Source organism: Desarmillaria tabescens (genome assembly GCF_030435595.1).
Source record: "Desarmillaria tabescens strain CCBAS 213 chromosome Unknown EV420scaffold_42, whole genome shotgun sequence".
NCBI lineage: Eukaryota > Fungi > Basidiomycota > Agaricomycetes > Agaricales > Physalacriaceae > Desarmillaria > Desarmillaria tabescens.
In genome coordinates, this window is record NW_026848341.1 from 227,141 (window position 1) to 246,829 (window position 19,689).

The 19,689-nt window shown below is 49.4% G+C and overlaps 8 protein-coding genes across 8 annotated transcripts; 5 read left to right on the forward strand and 3 right to left on the reverse strand.

The window, feature by feature from the left end:
• Positions 1 to 7: 7 nt before the first annotated feature.
• On the reverse strand, positions 8 to 5,316 carry EV420DRAFT_853980 (AAA-domain-containing protein). Its single transcript, XM_060483726.1, has 9 exons — positions 3,980 to 5,316; positions 3,849 to 3,920; positions 3,628 to 3,801; positions 3,123 to 3,577; positions 2,941 to 3,073; positions 2,678 to 2,887; positions 2,475 to 2,629; positions 1,894 to 2,427; positions 8 to 1,840 (listed from the first exon to the last, which is right to left on the reverse strand). The coding sequence occupies exons 1-9, from the start codon at positions 5,070 to 5,072 to the stop codon at positions 137 to 139; spliced, it is 4,530 nt and encodes a 1,509-aa protein (XP_060326425.1). The 5' UTR covers positions 5,073 to 5,316; the 3' UTR covers positions 8 to 136.
• Positions 5,317 to 5,584: 268 nt separating this feature from the next.
• EV420DRAFT_1567429 (uncharacterized protein) lies at positions 5,585 to 7,198 on the forward strand. The gene has a single exon (XM_060474112.1). The coding sequence runs from the start codon at positions 5,604 to 5,606 to the stop codon at positions 7,134 to 7,136; it is 1,533 nt and encodes a 510-aa protein (XP_060326426.1). The 5' UTR covers positions 5,585 to 5,603; the 3' UTR covers positions 7,137 to 7,198.
• Positions 7,199 to 7,228: 30 nt separating this feature from the next.
• EV420DRAFT_854030 (uncharacterized protein) lies at positions 7,229 to 8,847 on the forward strand. Its single transcript, XM_060483727.1, has 2 exons — positions 7,229 to 7,635; positions 7,686 to 8,847. The coding sequence occupies exons 1-2, from the start codon at positions 7,377 to 7,379 to the stop codon at positions 8,567 to 8,569; spliced, it is 1,143 nt and encodes a 380-aa protein (XP_060326427.1). The 5' UTR covers positions 7,229 to 7,376; the 3' UTR covers positions 8,570 to 8,847.
• On the reverse strand, positions 8,693 to 11,639 carry EV420DRAFT_853959 (permease for cytosine/purines, uracil, thiamine, allantoin-domain-containing protein). The gene is made up of 15 exons (XM_060483725.1): positions 11,296 to 11,639; positions 11,209 to 11,234; positions 11,091 to 11,152; positions 10,947 to 11,037; positions 10,770 to 10,896; positions 10,457 to 10,715; positions 10,229 to 10,403; positions 10,071 to 10,175; positions 9,977 to 10,018; positions 9,897 to 9,926; positions 9,754 to 9,849; positions 9,536 to 9,700; positions 9,266 to 9,478; positions 9,129 to 9,217; positions 8,693 to 9,075 (listed from the first exon to the last, which is right to left on the reverse strand). Exons 1-15 carry the CDS (start codon positions 11,378 to 11,380, stop codon positions 8,817 to 8,819), a joined length of 1,824 nt encoding a protein of 607 aa, XP_060326428.1. The 5' UTR covers positions 11,381 to 11,639; the 3' UTR covers positions 8,693 to 8,816.
• Positions 11,640 to 12,077: 438 nt separating this feature from the next.
• Positions 12,078 to 14,291, forward strand: EV420DRAFT_1313242 (glucose-6-phosphate isomerase). The gene is made up of 8 exons (XM_060468607.1): positions 12,078 to 12,170; positions 12,230 to 13,207; positions 13,259 to 13,326; positions 13,379 to 13,444; positions 13,492 to 13,810; positions 13,858 to 13,926; positions 13,982 to 14,073; positions 14,127 to 14,291. The coding sequence occupies exons 1-8, from the start codon at positions 12,149 to 12,151 to the stop codon at positions 14,169 to 14,171; spliced, it is 1,659 nt and encodes a 552-aa protein (XP_060326429.1). The 5' UTR covers positions 12,078 to 12,148; the 3' UTR covers positions 14,172 to 14,291.
• On the reverse strand, positions 14,292 to 15,579 carry EV420DRAFT_1567435 (uncharacterized protein). The gene is made up of 2 exons (XM_060474113.1): positions 15,216 to 15,579; positions 14,292 to 15,163 (listed from the first exon to the last, which is right to left on the reverse strand). The coding sequence occupies exons 1-2, from the start codon at positions 15,481 to 15,483 to the stop codon at positions 14,337 to 14,339; spliced, it is 1,095 nt and encodes a 364-aa protein (XP_060326430.1). The 5' UTR covers positions 15,484 to 15,579; the 3' UTR covers positions 14,292 to 14,336.
• A 121-nt stretch (positions 15,580 to 15,700) lies between these two features.
• Positions 15,701 to 17,266, forward strand: EV420DRAFT_1750982 (uncharacterized protein). Its single transcript, XM_060480351.1, has 4 exons — positions 15,701 to 16,069; positions 16,126 to 16,554; positions 16,612 to 16,803; positions 16,861 to 17,266. Exons 1-4 carry the CDS (start codon positions 15,791 to 15,793, stop codon positions 17,212 to 17,214), a joined length of 1,254 nt encoding a protein of 417 aa, XP_060326431.1. The 5' UTR covers positions 15,701 to 15,790; the 3' UTR covers positions 17,215 to 17,266.
• Positions 17,184 to 18,703, forward strand: EV420DRAFT_854090 (general substrate transporter). Its single transcript, XM_060483728.1, has 2 exons — positions 17,184 to 18,250; positions 18,299 to 18,703. The coding sequence occupies exons 1-2, from the start codon at positions 17,273 to 17,275 to the stop codon at positions 18,683 to 18,685; spliced, it is 1,365 nt and encodes a 454-aa protein (XP_060326432.1). The 5' UTR covers positions 17,184 to 17,272; the 3' UTR covers positions 18,686 to 18,703.
• Positions 18,704 to 19,689: the final 986 nt, after the last annotated feature.

Consider the following 19,689-nt stretch of genomic DNA (forward strand, 5'->3'; position numbering starts at 1 on the left):
CAAATAATCAAGTTATCTCAGAGTCGAGCACTTTTTATTAGACAGATTATAAGTGAGGAATATCGATGATACAAATGATACAGACATGTCAGCAATACAAGATAATAAATGATGTCTACAAGCCCGAAAAATGCACCTATGTCATCTCGTCCAACTCTGCATCATCCTGTCCGACCTCTTCCACGAAATCGCTAACTATATCTTGCAGTTCCCTGACAAGATCATCTCTGTCCCATGCAGAACGATGGCGCCAGACACATCCTAGACACGTAGCACGGAGCTGCTCAAGCTGCTCCACAGTAAGTGAAGAGGTATTCCCGCGCAGACTGCCTTGCAATTGTGATACAAGTCCTTCGTCGACATGGAACTCGGGTAGCGGAGTAGGTGTTCTTTCGATAGGGATTGGCGATGGTTCTTTCTCGGGTACAGGAGAGACGCTTTTCGGCGCTGTCAAAGGATCTTTCGCTGATGAGTCGACCTCGGGTGCGAAAGGGTTCTCGGGGTCGTGAATGGGGGCCGGAGGGATCGTTGGAGGCCTGGCGACAGGAGACGTAGGTTCCCATTGTTCCATAACGCTAGGAACAGGAGCAGGATTAAGAATTGAATTAAAGTTCGACGGTCGAGTAGTGACAGGATCGACCGCCATGGCTTCAGGTTGTGCGTTCGTATATGCAGGGATGGGCTGAGCATGAGAATATGAGGGCATATTAGAGAAAGAGGGCATCGAGTGCTGATTCTCGTACGAGGGCATCGGCTGCTGATTCATGTATGGTGGCATCGGCTGCCCAGTCCCATACATAGATTGTCCATTAGGATATGGCGAAGCCATTGAAGGCATAGCCTGCTGATACGAAGGCATCGGCCGCTCAGGCATATATAAAGGCAAGTCTTGATGTGTTGCAGGTCCAGGAACTGGAAACATAGATGGCTGAGAGTAAGGTGAAGCTGTGCCTTGTTGATTGAAAGTCGGCTGACCATTCGGGACCTGAGGGTATAGAGGCTGCATCGAAATAGGCTGCATCGGCTGATCGAATGAGGCTACCTCAAATCGCACTCGAGGTGAAGCAACAAGATTAAGAGGATCAGTATCGTCTGGATCGCCGTCCGCGTCCGCGTCACCGTCGGCATCACCATCAAGCAACTTTGTCCGTTTAGCATCACGTCCCTCCCCGTTCTCTTCTTCTGACCCATTCGAGTCGATCGCTTGTTCATCCGTCCTCTGCCGCTTCAAGCTACGTTCCAACCTCACAGGATCGGTAAGCGCAAGCTCCGGTTGTTGGCCATTATTTCGAGCACTTCTACGAGCAGCGACGACGGCAGCCTCTGCCGCTTTGCCTTTCTCCTTCTGTTTGTTTTTCCTATGCTCCTCACGCCGCTTTCTCTCCCTTGGCGCCATCCGTTCACACTCAGCACGAATGTGAGGATCAAATTCCTGGAATATGACCTCTGCTGAGGTGAAGAGTGCCTGTGCCTTTAATAGACGCTCATGGTCATCCTTGGTAAAACAACAGACTGCGGCATTATGAACGATTTTTCCAATATCGTCCAGGAAGTCTTGAGGAGTGAGATAACGATCGTTATAGACTTCAATGTGCATCCTGTCCAGATCAATGTCGTACAATTGGGGTCGTGGAGCAACCTGCTCGACCTGCTCAGGGACAGGCGATCCTGGAACAATGCCATTAACATGTCCGTTCACAAGAGGCTGCGGTGGTTGTTCCTCCATATTAATTCGGATGACGCCATTTGGTTCCGCCTGACCGTCAATTGCCGCTGGGATGGTTTCATTAACCGCCGGCTCTGAGTATGCATTGTTGAACATTTCGATTGGATATTCGTCCTTGATAAACATAGATAAGCATATACCTCCGAAAGGAAAGGGAACTGACTTACAGTAGCTCGTTTAGTAAATCGCTTAAACTTCCGCTTCAACTCGTTCAGGATAGGCCCGAGCCGACTCTTCAATGCTGTTATGACGCGACGATCACTCTCAATTTGCATTGCAATTTCAGCTTCTGTAGGTTGACGAGGTTCGGGGGGTGGTGCTAAGGGCAGTTCCTCAAGAACACGCTTTTTCCTTTTGATACCATCCGCAAACATGTTAGGAGGCCGACGGATGTCCTTAATGAGGCCGTCGAAAAATTGTTCTCTTTGTATGGCAGTGGGGACAAGCAATTCGACTCGGTTATCTTTAGTAGGACCGAACCACGACCTGACGTCACGGGGGAGGTCCATGAACCGACCGTCGATGATGGCCAACAGAAGAACAGGATCTGTAGGTGCCAGTGTATCAAGCATGGCGCGAACGGTAGATCGAGACGTTTCGGACACAGCTGCACACCAGCCCACGAGGGAGGGTATATAAATGACAGAGGGCTGGTGCCGTTTCGCTTCCACGAATAATTGAACGATGGCGGCTTCGACAGTCTGCTCATGATCAGTTGATGATAAATGAGAGCAGTACGACTACGTACTCTTGTAGAATCACCCATAAGGGTGCCCAATTCAAGGCTCTGGACATGATAGCCTTCCAAATGGTGTAAAATGGCTGCGCCAATGTACCCTTGGCCCATTCCCGGCGGTCCATACAGTAACATTCTCGGCCGATGTATTCGTAAAGTGGCCATAGCTGAGATTGGGTCAATTCAAATGAGTGAAGGAGCTGGAAAGAGCATACATTGTGACAGCAATTCACGTTCCAAAGCACCAGCTTCGTCGTCATCATCATATTCCGCTTCCTCTAAAGCGGAAAGCTTCTTTTCTACAGGCAGCACACGTTCAAGTACGGCTTTGGCTTTCTCAAATGTCTCGGAGAGCAAAGGTTCGAATTGCGGCGGTAATGGTGTGGCAGAGGAAGACGACGATCGAGCAGATGACGGGATCATTTCTGAAGAATAAGTTCAATGATGTGCTATGCAGAACGGTCAGAAAAAGACGTACTCTTGATTGAAATCATGAAGTCCCTCAAACCCACTCCAATGGTTTCGGGTTTAAGCAGAAGCCGATCGTTGGACTTGTAGATCTGCGGATATTTGCGCTGTACAGCATTCAAAGCGGCTTCCGTACATAACGCCTGCAGATTTCAGTCAGTTCAAGTAAAAGCTGGTAGCGTAGACACCTACCCTTAAATCTGCACCGCCATAACCTTTAGTCATTTTGGCCAGACCCTTGATCTTCTCCGAACCGTCCTCTCCAGACCACCCTTCCCAGTCTTTTGTCATGATACTTAAAATCTTTTCTCGTGCATCGATCTTGGGTAACGGGAAATAAAATTCTCTGTCAAAACGTCCAGGTCGTCTGAGAGCAGGATCAATAGCGTCCGGTCGATTCGTTGCTCCGATAACGATAACCTGGCCTCGTCCATCCATACCATCCATGAGCGCTAACAACGTGGAGACTATTGAGGCATGGATCTGGTCCTGTTTCGACGACCGAACTGGTGCTAAGCCATCTATCTCATCGAAGAATATTATAGAAGGTTGACAAGCACGAGCTTCTTCAAATAAAAGTCGAAGTTGTCGTTCAGCTTCACCAACCCATTTGGAAAGGGCATCAGCGCCCTTTCGCATAAAAAAAGCTGGAGGAAAGGGTCAGATTGGGATCCGTATTGAAAAGAGATCAAATCACATATTTGTTTGCCGTTCGAACGACAGCTCGCAGCAAGAGCTCGAGCAAGAAGAGTCTTTCCTGTGCCTGGGGGCCCATGAAATAGAACTCCTCGAGGAGGAGTGACGTTGAATCGTTGGAAAACTTCAGGATAAAGTAAAGGCAGAAGAGTCATTTCCTTCAGGGAGTGAATGTCTAGAGGAAATTAGCAACAGTAATGGAGCAGAGGTATTACCACCCACGATCATCTAGCCCACCGACTTCGTCAAAGGTTACATTCACATTGACACCCAAAGGATCTGCGTCAGCAAGAGCTGGGAGGATGTTGACATGAGTACAAAAGTCCAGTCAGCAGATTCAAGAAAGAACGCACCAGCATCGGTGATTTTCCCCAAATTTGATGGTGTGCCAGCCGCCGCGAAGTCGGGCGGTATTAAACCATTGCCACCTGTGCCGACACCCCCTTCAAATGCACCCATCCCAAAGCGCTTACGAGGAGTCCTTGTAGGTGCATCAGAGTCGGAGTCATCACCCGCGCCGCCCATGCCCATCCACTTCGAAAGCTCTGCCCCACTTGCACTCCAGCCCAACCCCTTCGGCTTCCGCCCTCCTCCATAACCGTTTCGTCCTCCGTGACTTTTGGCCGGTTTCAGAGGGGGTCTGGACATTTCCTCTAGCGGGGGAGGGATAGCGTAATTGATCCTTTGTCGCTGGCGTAGAGAATAGGGTTTTCCGTCATCTCCTTCATCCATATCTTGATCCCCGTCGGCATCTTCAGCGTCATGGGTCTCTGGAGGCTCCAGATCCGACGATGTGCCAGGTGCGTCTCCGATCGACCCGTCAGCAGAAGCGGACGCACCAGACGACGTGTGAGCTTCGTAGTCGGCATCGTGATTACGACTGCGCGTAGCCCGTTTAGCTGCTCGCACTGAGCGTAATTCAGCCTGGGTGGGGCGTGGGGGCTCTTTGCGGGACCGCAACCTAGTCTTAGGACCAAGCTTTTCCTTGTCTTCTTCGTCCTCGACGACGAAACCTCTAAGATTGCGTGTTTTCCGACCGGTCCGGCGCGGGCCATGTTCCTCTTCTTCATCGTCACCATCATCCCCTCCGACAGTTACGTCGTTGAAGAGTTGCTCCGCAGAAGTAGCCTCGCCGCCGAAGACAGGGTCATCATCACTTTCGGCATATGAATGCTTTGCAACTGTTCGACCGCTACGCGTCTTTGTCAACTCTGGGGGAGGCGGTTCTTCGACGTCGGCTGGCGGTCCCGAGAGTTGGTCGTCGGAGGATTTGTCGCTGCCGCCATCATGGTATTCTGAACCCGAAGGAGCGCTTTCGGATCCACGAGAATGTCTTGAAGACCGTCGAAGCTGGACAACCATTGGGCGTATCCTTAACGTGACTTTTTGCGGCAACGGCGGGGTATGTTGTGAGGGGTGCTGATCCGCGGGTGAACGTCGGGGCATAAACACGTCGTTGGCGTAGCTTGGAAGCTATGACCGTCGACGTATTAGAATGAAAGGTGAAGAAACAATTAGGCGGCGCTGTGGGCGCCGTCGCGCACGACGATGAAGAAATTGAGAGAGTAAGGCAGACCTTTGTTTTTGTTTGGCAACGTCACTTGCTTTGTTTGTCCACTGATGGAGTAATCTGACTGAACGTGTTCGGATGATCCTCCTCGAGGAAGGTCTCCCTGCCTCCACACCTCAGGACGCCTCATCTCGCTTTTATGCTGCATGAAGCAGATTGTTGGAAAGTGCGTGGAAGGCGACGACTGATTCCGGTCCCCTGTCCAGCCGTTTTTCAGCGGAAAAAAGGGATAAAAGCGAGGAAATGCTGCTGGATTGTGGGTCCAGAAGTTCCGAGATGAGAGTTCGAGACAAGAGCTTTAGAAATCGTTTTCAAGCAGAGCTCAATTTCGACGATTGCGCCCGGATACACCCGTGTGACGTACAATGTCACACGTGACCTGTGACAACATTGCGTCCTCAACGGACATGAGGATAGACAAACCTTGCCTATCGCACACATTCAACTACCCAACTATGTCATTCTATCCTTCTGACGGCAATGGCGGCGTAATCTCCAGGTCCCCTTCAGAGACGAGGCTTCGTATTGCAGTTGAACGTCTACGTGTGTTGGAGGATCGCGTCCAGGCACTCAAGGTCCAAAAGACGATATTGAACAAAAGGCGGGGCTGGGTGGCAGGCGCGCGAGAAACGCTCTTTGCGGCAGTCGAGGCCCAAGAGTCAAAGACGGAACAGCTGCGCAGGTTTCTGGTACTACTATCAGAACTGAAGTACTACGAACGTATCCGAGCGGAGAAGGTAGAACCTTGGCAGAGTGGTCTCTCTGAGGATCCTTCAGAAGTTCTGGTCGATCTGGTCAAGCATGCTAGCTCCAGGCGAGGCTCGTACTGGAACGAAATCATCTCCCGAGTCATTGGACCTGTTCCCTATCCCGAATATCCTGACGCCATTCAAGAACTTCTTGCTGCTCGGAAACAGAGAAAAGAATCGCAGATGTTTGCAGATTTCTGGCAAAAGACTGCACAGAAAGGTGACCGGAACACAAATGTAACCTGTCCTACACCTTCGAAACGCCCTCAGAGCCTTGCATCCGGCTTCAGAGTGCGAGGCTCCCAAGTCGATGATTTCTTAAAAAGGATCAAGGATGAAGATTCCTTTGCAACAGAAACAAACGATCATAGACTTTCTGTGTCTTCATCTGAGGTCGTCTCGTCATCCTCGCTTTGCACCGTGCTGCCATCTTCCTGCCATTCCTTTCGCTCAGATCTGTGCAAGCTTGAAGAACGTCCATCATCCCTTCACTCTGAGGAGCTATATTCGTCAGTTCATCCATCTGGAAATGCCTTCGGAGGACCTCAAGATGTTTCTAACCCCGACTTGTCTGCTGCTCAGATGTCCATTCTACCTCCCATCCCTTCACGATATGCACCTGCTCCCCTTCAAAGCAGTAGCGGCTACATATCTATCGATCATGCGCTTCAATCTCTCGAACGGATTTGCTCTTCAATGAATAGCGAATCCAGCTTGGAAAGTCTGGCGAATGACTCCCATCCCTCCCATCGACCTCCTACAATCACGTCTCACCCTTCTCAGGAATCAGTAAGAGCAACTCCGGGATGCGGCGCTGTTGAGATTTTCCCTGAGGTCTTTACTGTATCACCTCCTCAATCCCCTATACCTACATTCTCTCCTCCTCCGTCGTCTCCCGGTCTAACTCTAATTGAAGCGCTCCTTTCTACGCCTCCGAGTAAACCGCCTCCTCCAAAAAGATCAAGATTACCAGTTCTGAAGAGATTTGCTCCGATTGGCCAGATGATGCCCACTGTCGAACCAAAGCCGAAAGCGTCTTCTATACCGGTTCCAATGACGAAACAACCAGCTGCTAAGAAGGCGACAATTCGTGACAAAGAGAATTTGCCTATCGAGATGAAGCAGACGAATGTTAGAAGGCTGAAGCATATTCAGAGTTGGGGACGGTTGAGAGCTAAAACTCAGATATAATTTCTGTCCATGTATGCATGTACTGTTGATAAGAATCAACGCAGTTCAGGTCCAAGCGCAGTCCTTAAGGGATTTGCTTACCTAGATTATACTGCCGCCGGTCTGCGCAGCGTTTCACTTATTCGATTTGACATCGCGTCATTTGTCCGCAGCACCAGAGAACATATAACTTTGCTGCTCCTACACAGGACTGCGTAGCAAAAGTTCTTTTGCTTTTCTGTCGTCTGTCTTTCCATTCAGATGATACTGGACGAGAAATGCATTCTTGCACCGCCGCCTCCTTATGTCCAGGCCGTTGCAGGATCCAGCAATCCGCCCCGCCGCCGGTCAAACTTGACTTTCTCGTCCCTTCCATCCCATCTTTTGCTTCAGATCGTCTACTGTACATTCCCTCTCGAGGATGGCGAGCACGACGGCGACTCCAAGGTCGTCAGACAGCGAGAGAATCTGCACTGGTTGGAAACCTCGCTAAGACTGGTGAATAGAGCGCTATACATTGGTATGTATCACTGTCTACGCCATTGCACAGTATCTAATGTCAACCGTCAGCTTGTATGCATATACTGAGGTCGACATATCTCCCAGCATACGACCGTCTCGTACGAGCGCCATATACCTCAGATCCATTCCCTACCTCTTCACCCTCCGAGACACAGACATCCACTTCTCCCGTATTCACTCACCATCGTGAACTAGCGACCCTCGACCGCTTCATTTCTCTGCTGGCACATGAAGATCGCCTCTTAGACACGTCAGACCTTCATTTACCTCGTGAAGAGGCCTACAGGGATCTTTTCGACCTTGTACAACCAAAGAGCCGTCTGGAGGATCTGATAGCAGAACAAGGATGTAGAATTGGCGTCGTGATCCTGGACCGTCCGCGCTTCAAAGGCCATCGTTCAACTAACAGTGGCCTATCGGTCGTTTCGTCCCCGTCAGCCATGACATCGACATCGACGCTCGATTCTCCTCACAACTCGACTTCGTCAATCAAAAAACACTATGATACCGAGCCAACCTCCCCTTCTTCGTCATCGATGCCATCCTTTCCAATGCTGTCTGAACCAAAGCGGAAGAAATCATCATTTAACTTGTTCTCTTTCGGACGCCCCAAGAAACCTATCACGCCTCCGTCGCCTCCTGTTCCAACCCGGAGACCCTCCATAGAACCCATTCCATTTTCCACCCTGACCATCTCTTTCTCACCAAGAAGTGTAGCTCTTGTGTACACCCCTCCACCCGAAACCTTGCCTTCGCCTTCTTCATCCTCTCCCTATGGAGGGAGTACATATGGGTCCTTGAGCATGAGCATGAATGCTAGTGTTCTGCGAAAGAAGACGCTTGCCGAAATTACCAGAACCAGGGATGAACCTCTCGAAGTCAGCGCTAAGCGATTAGTGCAGTCCTTGAAGGCATGGCTTGAAGAGGATTAGAATATTTCACGTTCCTTGGACAGCCAAAATATGCGGGTCGCTCGCGATATGTACAAAGATGTCTCGATGGTGTGTTCTAACACCGGTGTAAGATCCTCCATCCCATACGTTGCGCATATTTCTGTTTACAATATTTATTGTCATATCTCTAGATAATTGTTTTCGTGTTTTCGCATATGTAGGATAGCAAGCAGTACATAACAAAGGATGTGTAAAATACGACGAAGCATACAATGAACCAGTATCTCTACACAGGCGCATCTTCTCGTGAGTAGTCGAGGATAGCCTTGGTCGTCGCAATCTCACAATTTTTCTCCAAACCCCTGTCGTCTCTATGGACCTCCGATAACTTATCGACATCAGCTATCTGGCGGTTTAACATTTCTCTGGCGTATGGCGGAGTCCACGTTTCGTCGGGGAATACTCCAGAGGGATTTTGTCTCCCCAGATAACCCCTCGTGACCGGAATGTGGGCGTAATCTGGAGGGTAGATGGGTACTGGGAATCTAACAGGCAAAGTATGGGTACTGTGACCGAATGGAATGTTCTCAGAACTCACAGAATAGAAGCGGCCCAGTAAACTGTCATGCTAATCGCCACGGAGATGATCCACCCGTTATTGAACATCCTGATGACACTGATATTGACCTGTGACAACGTAAGGGTCATCAAACGCGAAGGACACAGAAACGGTACCAAGTTTTCGTTGTAGCTTCCAATTAATCCCGGGAACGGAATAAAGGCCCCGCATACCCAGGCAAAAATCCCACGCCAGTTGATACCAAAGAATCCATACCAATACGGTGCGGAACGGTCTGAGGTGTACAAGGAAGGAACATGAAAGTTCTCCCTCCTAACAACAAAGTAGTCGCACCACATGACGCCCATTAAAGAACCCATGAAGATATTCTGTTTCCAATCCAAGTTACTGGTCTCTCCGGGTAGCATAAACGATGAAGCGCTCACATAGCTTCCAAGGAACGTCAAGAACTGGGCCGCATTTGTTAGGAAGTTCCATGGGGTGATCGCCAAACCTAAAATCGCGCAAAGAACCTGCCCTCGTCGGATGTTGAACCAGCGTGGAAAGATCCCAGTGATGTCGGCACCGAAAGGAATGGAATTGGCGCTAATCTGTAAACCATCCTGTTAGCGGCTTAGAGATATCTTTCACGAACGGCTCTTACGTTAGTGAGAGCAGTGCCTCCAACGAAAGTTATAGCCACGAGGAAGCACAGAGTGCGTGCGCTAGCGTTCCAGTTATGGTCAAGAATCAAGTCGAGCTGAACAATATTTGGTTCGTGGCAACACTTAATCTTGAATCACGGACCTGGTCCCACAGATTCCACGTAGGTTCACCCTAGAAAATTTTGAATGAAAGGGACACAAGAAGTCGAGAAGAACCCCTACACCGTATAAGGCTTGGATCGCGGAGGTAGTACCAATAGATAGCTATCCAAGAGATGTTACACGCCAAACACTAACCATATGCTTCGTTACTCACGAAGTATATTAAAACTTTGACAAAGAAGGCGGCTATCGCCTGGGGATAGCTTGCATCGAAAGGGGCTCTCGCATACCGTGTGAGATCCGGTTGGGAAATGAGCATCTGCATGGTATGTCACATGTTGAGCACGCCTGCAATCCCAAGGATGCACACACCGGGGAAATTCCGCTCATAACTACATTAATGCCCTGCATCCAAGCCCATCCCACCCTGAGGAGCAGAAACAACCGGTCTGTGATCAATAAGATGAGAAGAAACACTACGCACGAGTCCCCGGAAACTTGGGTATCTGTTGCCAGAGTAAATTTCGATAGTCCACCTGCGGTATAGCTAACAGAGATAGTCAGAGCAGAATAACACAAGGTCGCTGTATATGAACTCACATTGACCAGGCGCAGAGTCCAATGGCACAAGGAGGTAAGGCAAAAGCTTTGATTTCAAACGCCAATTTAATCGCGCGGGGATGGACGAACAGTAAAGGAACCGTAATCATGTAGTAAATCATAAAGGCCGTAAATGCTTGAACCGTGATGTTAGCCGACTCGAGGAACGGGTTCATCTTGGTTGTCCACTTGTATCCGAAGATGCACCTAAAGCAGATGCTAAGTAGACAACCGGCATAGTACGATTGGATCCCGTAATCTTCCAACACGCGGAGCGTCAAATGGGAATGGGAATGGGTAACCTATAACTTACAGATGGCGGCAATGAGGGAGCGAAGGGCCACGAAGAAATATCCGGCGTAGACGCCCATTGAAGACCGGATGTAGACTGGGTACCCCAGGTGAAATACTGAACCGGGGTGAGAGGCAAAGACAATCGCCTACATGATTTATCAGAAAGAAAGGATTGGCATGATGTGAGAGCATTTACGGTGGAACTAATCGCTGAACCGATGGCGGCTACGCCTATTGCATGCTCAAAACTCAAACCAAGTGAGATAAGAGAGGATCCAGAGGCCCAACTACGAAATGAACGTGTAAGTAAAGGATCAAGGGTAGTGAATCTCTTACTCACCCGTTCGCGTTAAAGGAGCTACCCCACCATAGGGAGACATAATCATACCACCGCCAGGTCCTCTAGAAATTGAGAAACCGTTCAGCATCGGAACTTGGCTTGGTAAAAGGCAAGTCACCTCTGTCTCAGATGTAGGATCAAGATCTATATCCAAGTATGCGTTAAACTAGTAAAAAGCAAAGAAAACGTAGAACGAGAGACTCACCTTCATTACTCCATTGGTGTCGTCCACGAAAACCTTCAGATCCGGGAGTTTCGACAAGGCTGATTATCTTCCTGGCGATAGTCATAGCGGCTCAGGTAGCAGAACCCGGAAACCACAACGCAATAACATATTGCCGAGGGAAGCAAGATAAAGGCACGGAAACGATATCAGGGTCGTCCCGGTGCCCGATTCGAAGTTCGGAGAGCGGTTGAACGGCCCTCGGAAGAGTTATCACGATGTCCGAAGGGTGATGATGACTGAGGATTCTGCAGACTGATCCGTAGGGCGACCAACCGAGCCGAGGGCTCGTTTCGTCTGAAATTTCTTCGGTCTTATTGGTGCATGGGAAATTTTCAATTCCTGCTGAACCATGTTAGTGGCGCGACGAGCACGAGATTTATCTCACTCCAGAATGCGTTCTCGCCCGGACGCGTGAGCTGGAACAGACATATTTGACCTTTCCCGTAGCAAAATGTGAAAACCAGCTGGCAGTCTGATTTGCTACATCTCTGCTTGCGAGTTCGGGAAGCGCAGGTGAAACTGGGCATACAAGTCATGCCGTAGCTCAAACCATGAAGACAGTGTAGTCACTGCAACATCGAAGTCACTGCGTGCTGAGTCGACAATAAGGTGCACCTCGTTGGGAATGCGTTCTCTGAGCGTCGAGAAACGCTATACTCGTCTGATACCTTTCATGCTGACCGTAGAAGAACAAGAACGCGTGCACGTGCGTCGTGACCGTGTTGCAGGAGGGCGGCCTTCGCGGACCGGGACCTGTCAATTTAGTCATAACTCCGAGTACTTACCCACAACTGATTCTCTTTCACCTTCATCATCCAACCTCTAATCCATCATGAGCGGCAAGCTTGCTTCAGGTAGGGTCTATTGTTTCCCGGTGTCCTGAGGAAGCCGTTCAAGAATTCTATCTTTACAGAATATCCATCCTGGAAGAAGCTTCAGCAGATCTACGACAGCGAGCACGCCAATCTCGTCCTGAAGGACCTCTTCGCTCAGGATCCCGTCCGTTTCTCCAGGTTCTCTAAGGAATATGCGTCTACATCTGGTCCAGATGTCACTTTCCTCCTCGATTACTCCAAGAACCTTATCACTCAGCCCATTGTCGACACTCTCCTGTCTTTGGCTCGGGAGGCCGAGGTAGAGACATACAGGGACAAGATGTTTGCTGGCGAGCACATCAACACGTCAGAGGACCGTGCTGTTCTCCATGTCGCTCTCCGTAACTTCAACGACTTCAAAATTCAAGAAAGTGGCGTCGATGAGGTGTCAGCAGTCCTGGAACATATCAAGGTCTTCTCTGAGGCCGTCCGCAGTGGTGAATGGAAAGGATACACAGGAAAGACGATCAACACCATTGTTAACATCGGCATCGGGGGATCCGACTTGGGCCCTGTCATGGTCACCGAAGCTTTGAAGGCGTACTCCAAACGTGATCTCACTGCTCACTTCGTATCCAATATTGATGGTACCCACATTGCAGAGACCTTGAAGGTCTGCGATCCTGAGCGCACCCTGTTCATCATTGCCAGCAAGACTTTCACTACTCAGGAAACCATCACAAATGCCGAGAGCGCCAAGGCATGGTTCCTCGAGACTGCGAAAGATCAAGCTCATGTCGCTAAGCACTTTGTTGCTCTGAGCACCAACACCAAGGCCGTCACTGCTTTCGGCATATCTCCTAACAACATGTTCCAGTTCTGGGACTGGGTTGGTGGTCGTTACAGCTTGTGGAGCGCCATCGGACTGTCAATCGCTTTGGTCATCGGTTACGATAACTTTGAGGCGCTTCTCAAGGGTGCACATGGAATGGACAAGCACTTCAAAGAGACGCCGTTGGAGAACAACCTACCGGTTCTTCTAGCCATAGTAGGGATCTGGTACAACGACTTCTACGGTGAGTACCTTCGTTCTTTTTCTGCGTTAGTCTATACATATGTATTTATAGGTTCACAAACACACGCATTGCTTCCATATGACCAATATCTTCACAAATTCGCTGATTACTTCCAACAGGTATGTTAGTAGGTACCTGATGATCTATGAAATTGTATTCAAGTGTTTCCAGGGAGACATGGAATCCAATGGCAAGTTCGTCACGAAGGGTGGTCAACGCGTCAATTATCAAACAGGAGTGCGTCCCTTTCGGAGAGTACAGACACCGACTCACATGCTATCTAGCCTATTATCTGGGGTGCGGCGGGCACCAACGGACAACATTCCTTCTACCAACTCGTCCACCAGGGCACGAAACTGATTCCCGCTGACTTCATTGCCCCCGCTACTACCCAGAATCCTATTCACCAATCAAAGCACCATCGCATCCTATTGTCGAACTTCTTTGCTCAACCTGAAGCTCTCGCCTTTGGTAAAACCGAGGAGCAGGTGAAGAAAGAATTAGGTTCGGGAGCAAGCGAAGCTTTGATTAAGAGCAAAGTGTTCGAGGGGAACAGGCCCAGTAACAGCATTATGTTCCCGCTGCTGACGCCCGCTACCCTTGGTATGTTCTATCTTTGCTGGCTAATACCCTTTTCTCACGGTCATCAGGCGCTCTGATTGCTCTGTACGAACACAAGATCTTTGTTCAGGGTGTTATCTGGGGTATCAACTCCTTTGGTATGAGTAGTAATCTCTTGCTGAGCTTACTTATAATTGACCATTAATTCTGTAGATCAAATGGGTGTTGAACTTGGCAAAGTCCTTGCAAAGAATATCCTTGCCCAACTCGACAAACCTGAAGACGTCAAGGGCCATGACAGCTCGGTACGTATCGATGTGATCGCGTTGTTCGCTAATCACTGACATGAGTCTGGCAGACAACTGGCCTCATTCATTACTACCAGAAATACAGGAAGGAGTAAACCAACCGAACGGAGCAATAGGAATTGAAAGCATTTTTGAATTCATGAATTGTTGTACTACGTAACAAAGAAGTGTAGGCTTAGTTAGGTGCGCATAATAGACATTTATCGGATAGCAACTCCACGTATCAGAACCGAAACACCGTCGTCCTTAAATATCCAACTTCATTCTTCTTCCAACCATCCCTCTAGCGCAGCGACCAAGTTCTTAGCGCATACCTCAAGAGGTTCGTCCCTATTGTTCCTCACCACCTCAACAATAGTCTTTCGTCTCCCTCCTGGGCCTGTAGGTCCACTGACGCTCATGCTAAGCGCGCCAAATTCACTCCCATTGAAGGACCAGGCATTCGTGGAAGGCTGTGTATATACCAACGCCACCTTTTTCGGTGTAAATGAGATGGATAAATAATCGGAGGGCACTGGGTGAATAGTACGCCGCGGTTGCGGCGGGGGAATTGGCGGGTCTTTCTTTACTTTAGAAAAAGAGGTCTTGAGAGCAGACTTTGAGAATATGCTGAAACCTGATTTGGATGGAGATGGTGGTACGGTAGAAGACGATCCGGAACCCGACGGCGTGGGTGAAGGTGACATTGTGGGACTAGCTTGCTGCGGATCTTGGGTATTGGTACGGTCCGTGATACACAACCGCGAGACGCGAGGCTTTACCATACAGCCCATTTGTATTACACCTGCCTTGATACCTTCTTCTATTACTAGGTCTTCAAGGCGAGTCTTCGGTTGGATCATATCAAAGAGATCCTTGTAAGCTTCTTCTCGGGGGAGATGAAGCGACGTAGAATCTAACATGAGATCCTCGTGTGCGAGCAGTGCGATGAAGATATCCAGCGTAGAGAGCTCTCGGTGAGTAGAGAAGATGGAGGACTTTTCAGTTGGGGGCATACTCGAGCTTGGGAAAGGATCTGAGGTGTATGGTGCTCGAATCAGTGAATCGTACGCAGGTAGATAAGTGGAGCGGAGAATGTGCATGCACGCTATATGATGACACCATGAGCTGCTGTTACCGAAGAACGGAGCTTTTCTTACCGATATAAAGCGTCTTATTGACTAGCCTCAGTGAAGTCACTAGCCAGTGGAGGGTCATGCGCTGCCGCTCGATCTTTCCCTCGCCTTCAAATTTTCCATCGCGCTGTGGGAAAGTGCAGTAGACGATTTGCAGTAACAGGTGCGGAGGTAAATTCCCCAAAGCAGGTTTTTGCTTCGGTATGACCTCAGAAGTGGTAAAAGGGGGAGGAGGGGAAAAATTATTGTAGGGAGGGGGGGACGGATGCATGCACTTTTCTTCGATAATCATTCGGTAGCAGAGTTATAACGACGATGGATGTTACTGCGTATCAAGGAGTCAAACGTTAACTGTGGAGTCGGACCTAAGCTGTGAGACAAATGGACCTGTTAGGGGCGGTGCCTATATTGATGACGCACAGCCCGGGGTGATCGAGATCGGCTCGATTTCGGATTTTGCCGGACATCAATCGCCGATCGAATTTTGGAAAAACCTAAATCCAAACTGTTGCTAAGTGCTAGTACCACTTAAGTACTTGGAAGGATCGACAAAGTAGAAGATCCCACAGTAGCCCGCTCTCCTCTGTGTCTTTTATTGCATGACAGGCTCATCCACCTTTGGGGTCGTGGTTAAAATCGAGGATGGACTCGAAGAAACTGGTGTTCAATTCCAGCCGGTTAGTAACGAGCCCAACAATGCCTCGATCAAAGACGACGGGGGAGGTCTGCTCGTTCCTCAGGAGGACAAGTCCAGAGTAGAAGTAAGGCTCCCTAAACGTCGCAGAATGCTGGTCCCTTCTGTCGTCATACCAACACTTCCCCTTGCACTGAGGCTCGCAAAACATGAAGATTACAAGAAGCTGAAAAAAATGATAAACGTGTGTATTATTCTTTCCCTTCTCTACATTTCTCCCGCCTGACATATAGTATCCAGCCAAAAGTCAAGAAAAAAAAGGGAGTCGTGCGCCTAAGCGAGGATTCTATTCGGGCACGTCTCAATCCCATCGGTCTTGACCTCTTTCCTATCCCACTGCCGCCCACAACATCCAATGTCGGCTTTCCCAGAGACTTCATATCCACACATTATGGAGGCAATACTCAGTCTACCTTTCCGAGCATCGGCAAACATTTTATCGACCTCCATGGTGATATCGACTACATGTACTTAAACCTTTGTTATAATCCTCATGCACCGCAAGTACCGGGCGCTCCTGGTTTGTTCTATGGATGGTCGGGAGACAGCACCATGACTTTCCGGATCATCTCCCGCACCGAGTCCAGTGAGTGGACTTATGTGGGTGAATACAAGACGGGTCCGTGTGCACCTCTGACAGTGCAGGAATGGAACTCACAAGAGAGAGTGGTGCGTTCCATTTACACCCAAAGGTTTCGCATTTCAATCGGCTGATATCTTTCATAGGTCAAGATGACTTGGGCACAAGGTATTCTGACGAAGAAGTGGGGTGTAGACACGAGAGCCAAGATACGTCTACGGGAGCGCTTGCGTCGAGAACCTACGGAGGAAGAGATAGATGATGCTATAGACGCTGGAGAGAAGTTTCAAGATGTGACCATTGAAGAAGTTCTGGATGAGTACAGTTCTGGCCGAAAGGTGAATCGACAAGCCTTTGGTAAATTATGGATGGGAATACTGATATACTGGGAGCAGATTCTTCATATATCCACGCTGAAGTGTTTCGAATACGATGCAGGATTTCAACGATTTCTTGTAGACAAATTCCCATCTTACGTTCCCAAACCTCGGGCAACAAAGGGTTCCAAGAAACAAGCGGACACAGGACCGACCACTCCATCTCGTGCCAAAAAGAGCAGTAATACTAAAAATGACATAGTTGTGAAGACAGGAGAGAAGCGCAAACGTCGGGATCGGAGACGAGCTCATGATGATGATGAGGACGAAGATGAAGTGGAAGAGTTTGAGGAACTGGTTTATCGGCCGAGAGGGACACGTTCACGGCCCGGCCACGGGCCGCCCAAAGGAAATAATTTGAATTCCGAGTGAAGGATAAGATAGTGTCAAAATGCTGATCTAATCTATTCACTTTCATTACTGGACCACGATGTTCACATTGTACGGATGGTTCGTCTGCCTATGGATAACGATAATACCATTCCAGTACGGGTACCACATCTCAGTACTGAACCAACTGCATGTCGTGATAACTTGTTCGCCCCCCCACTCCAAATTATTGCCGTCCTCGTTGCCAACATGCCTTCCAATGACAGAATTCACCTTCAGCGCGGTCACCGCGTCATTCACGCTAGGCGGGCTCCTTGGGAGCCTGTTTGCAAACATCCTCACCGACAAGTACGGCCGTAAATTTGCGGCCAACACTAGTGGGGCAGTAATGGCGTTGGGCACGGCTATTATGGGACTTGCTGCGGGAGTGCCTGCGCTTTTCATAGGACGGTTGTTCGTTGGCGTCAGCGCAGGCCTTGGGCTCTGTGTCGCGCCGGTATACATCGCAGAGATAGCGCCCGTAAAGATCAAGGGTACACTGGGTGTGCTCATACAGCTTGGGATCGTGCTGGGCATATTCGTCACGCAGCTACTTGGGCTAAATTTGGCGACGCCGACGACGTGGAGGTACGTCTTTGGATTCTCATTTGCAGTTGCCGTGGCGCAGGTCGTGTTGAGCAGCGGGATTGTGGAGAGTCCACGTTGGCTGGGTGCAAGGGGCCGGCATGATTCCGAGACAGCTGCGGAGACGAGGTTGTGGCGTGTAGAGGCGGCGGGAGAAGACAGGGAAGCGCTCCTTAGCGAGGCGCCAGATGATGCAGAGGAAAGGCGGGCCAAGGCACAGACGCCGCCTATCGCGGTGCCGAGCGTATTGTTGCGAACGCCTGACGACTTACGTTTGCCGTTGCTCGTTGTCTCGTCGGCAATGCTCGCGCAGCAGGTGTCAGGTATCAATGCGGTCCTCTACTACTCCAACGATATCCTGTCGAGCACTCTCCCCGACCTTGGCCCGTACATTAGCCTCGGCATTACTATTGTTAATGTCCTCATGACGTTCCCACCTATCGTTCTGATTGAGGTATTCCTTTCAATTCTTCAACATTTTCGTGGCTAATAGTTATCATAGCGATGGGGCCGCAAACGTCTTCTCCTTCTGTCCACTCTTGGCGCTCTTCTCTCCCTCATTACAGTCGGCGTATCTCTAAATTATTCCTGGAAGACACCTGCTTCAGTCGCCATCATCACATTCGTCATGTCTTTCGCTATTGGACTCGGGCCTATTCCATTTGTTATAATTCCAGAGGTATCACCGTTCTATGCCGTTTCTGCACTCTCGTCCATAGCACTTTCTCTTAACTGGATTGCGAACTTCTTGGTCGGTCTTGCTTTCCTACCTCTTCGCAGATTTTTGAGTGGCGGCGAAGAGAGTAAGCAAGGCAGGGTCTTTTGGGTTTTTGCTGCTGTCCTTGCAGCTACAATGATCGTCGTAGCTAATGGCTATAAAGGAAGATAGTATACAGCATAGAAATCGTTTTCTCGATATTACTCATCACCGTCGTCCCTGTAAAGGCGAGTTGCGTAGAAAAATGGAAGGTCCCTCGCTTGAGAATACAATTTCAGAATACCGTTCCAGTTTGAAGAAAGACAGAACCAGCGTACCCGGACGACCTTGTAATACTTTTCCAAGTGCATCAGACCCCTCCCAATAATGAACCATTCGAAACCTCCAGATATACCCCGAGTGTTCATCCACGATACAAACTAATTTGTACGCTTGACTGTCCACGCAGACGAGAAGATGGTTGAGTCTTGCAGGACCCGGTATCTCCGTAGAATCCACAGATGCCGTGAAGCGTACGGCCGCCATACAATTGCAGACTTGCGTGAAACTGGCACCTGCCGGGATATCAATAGTAGAGAAAAACCGTAGGATATCAAGGCTCGGCCATTGAAGTGATGAAAGGTTATTGAGCATACACGTCTGTAGTATCCCTTCAGCATCACACAAAAACCATTAGCAGATATCCTACCATGACATTATCATCAGCCACAGCACCCATACTTTGCAGACCAACTGGAATATGAAGCTCGATTAGATTACGACATCGACGCAGTCGGTCCAGCACGTATGTATCCAGACCCCAGACGGGCCCTGCACGCGTCTTTGGATGAATCCACAGCTCCTCAATGGTGCTCGCATGCTTTGGGAGGATAACATGATAGAATTGCTCCGCATGCGCGTCATCGTCGTTCGTGTGAAATTTCAGCTTCTCCAAACCCTCGTACGAGTCTAGGTAATCCAACAAATCACGACTCATGGCACATACACACAGCTCCGTCAGATGGACACCTTCTGTGCGCAAGAAGTCCCACATTTCCATAGGAATCATCTCATCAGAAAAGTTGATGTTAAGGGCCTTGAGATGACGCAGGCGTGCAAGCGGCAACTTTGGGCCCAGACGGAGGCCAACGACAGAAAGCTGCTCAAAGCGAGTAACCGTTTCTAGGGGAATTTTG

What these genes read in the sequence shown, in the direction of transcription:
- EV420DRAFT_853980 (XM_060483726.1), bottom strand. Translation starts at nt 5,072, where the DNA reads ATGCCCCGACGTTCACCCGCGGATCAGCACCCCTCACAACATACCCCG. An exon ending in TTCGAACGGCAAACAAATAT is followed by an intron (nt 3,578 to 3,627) that starts GTGATTTGATCT and finishes CCTTTCCTCCAG; the next exon opens with CTTTTTTTATGCGAAAGGGC. An exon ending in CTTCATGATTTCAATCAAGA is followed by an intron (nt 2,888 to 2,940) that starts GTACGTCTTTTT and finishes CTTATTCTTCAG; the next exon opens with AAATGATCCCGTCATCTGCT.
- EV420DRAFT_1567429 (XM_060474112.1), top strand. Translation starts at nt 5,604, where the DNA reads ATGAGGATAGACAAACCTTGCCTATCGCACACATTCAACTACCCAACT.
- EV420DRAFT_854030 (XM_060483727.1), top strand. Translation starts at nt 7,377, where the DNA reads ATGATACTGGACGAGAAATGCATTCTTGCACCGCCGCCTCCTTATGTC. An exon ending in GAATAGAGCGCTATACATTG is followed by an intron (nt 7,636 to 7,685) that starts GTATGTATCACT and finishes GTCAACCGTCAG; the next exon opens with CTTGTATGCATATACTGAGG.
- EV420DRAFT_853959 (XM_060483725.1), bottom strand. Translation starts at nt 11,380, where the DNA reads ATGACTATCGCCAGGAAGATAATCAGCCTTGTCGAAACTCCCGGATCT. An exon ending in CTCCCTCATTGCCGCCATCT is followed by an intron (nt 10,716 to 10,769) that starts GTAAGTTATAGG and finishes GCGTGTTGGAAG; the next exon opens with ATTACGGGATCCAATCGTAC. An exon ending in GGACTCTGCGCCTGGTCAAT is followed by an intron (nt 10,404 to 10,456) that starts GTGAGTTCATAT and finishes TATCTCTGTTAG; the next exon opens with CTATACCGCAGGTGGACTAT.
- EV420DRAFT_1313242 (XM_060468607.1), top strand. Translation starts at nt 12,149, where the DNA reads ATGAGCGGCAAGCTTGCTTCAG. An exon ending in CTGGTACAACGACTTCTACG is followed by an intron (nt 13,208 to 13,258) that starts GTGAGTACCTTC and finishes ATGTATTTATAG; the next exon opens with GTTCACAAACACACGCATTG. An exon ending in TCGCTGATTACTTCCAACAG is followed by an intron (nt 13,327 to 13,378) that starts GTATGTTAGTAG and finishes AAGTGTTTCCAG; the next exon opens with GGAGACATGGAATCCAATGG.
- EV420DRAFT_1567435 (XM_060474113.1), bottom strand. Translation starts at nt 15,483, where the DNA reads ATGATTATCGAAGAAAAGTGCATGCATCCGTCCCCCCCTCCCTACAAT. An exon ending in CAATAAGACGCTTTATATCG is followed by an intron (nt 15,164 to 15,215) that starts GTAAGAAAAGCT and finishes GTCATCATATAG; the next exon opens with CGTGCATGCACATTCTCCGC.
- EV420DRAFT_1750982 (XM_060480351.1), top strand. Translation starts at nt 15,791, where the DNA reads ATGACAGGCTCATCCACCTTTGGGGTCGTGGTTAAAATCGAGGATGGA. An exon ending in GGAACTCACAAGAGAGAGTG is followed by an intron (nt 16,555 to 16,611) that starts GTGCGTTCCATT and finishes TATCTTTCATAG; the next exon opens with GTCAAGATGACTTGGGCACA. An exon ending in AGTACAGTTCTGGCCGAAAG is followed by an intron (nt 16,804 to 16,860) that starts GTGAATCGACAA and finishes TACTGGGAGCAG; the next exon opens with ATTCTTCATATATCCACGCT.
- EV420DRAFT_854090 (XM_060483728.1), top strand. Translation starts at nt 17,273, where the DNA reads ATGTTCACATTGTACGGATGGTTCGTCTGCCTATGGATAACGATAATA. An exon ending in CACCTATCGTTCTGATTGAG is followed by an intron (nt 18,251 to 18,298) that starts GTATTCCTTTCA and finishes TAGTTATCATAG; the next exon opens with CGATGGGGCCGCAAACGTCT.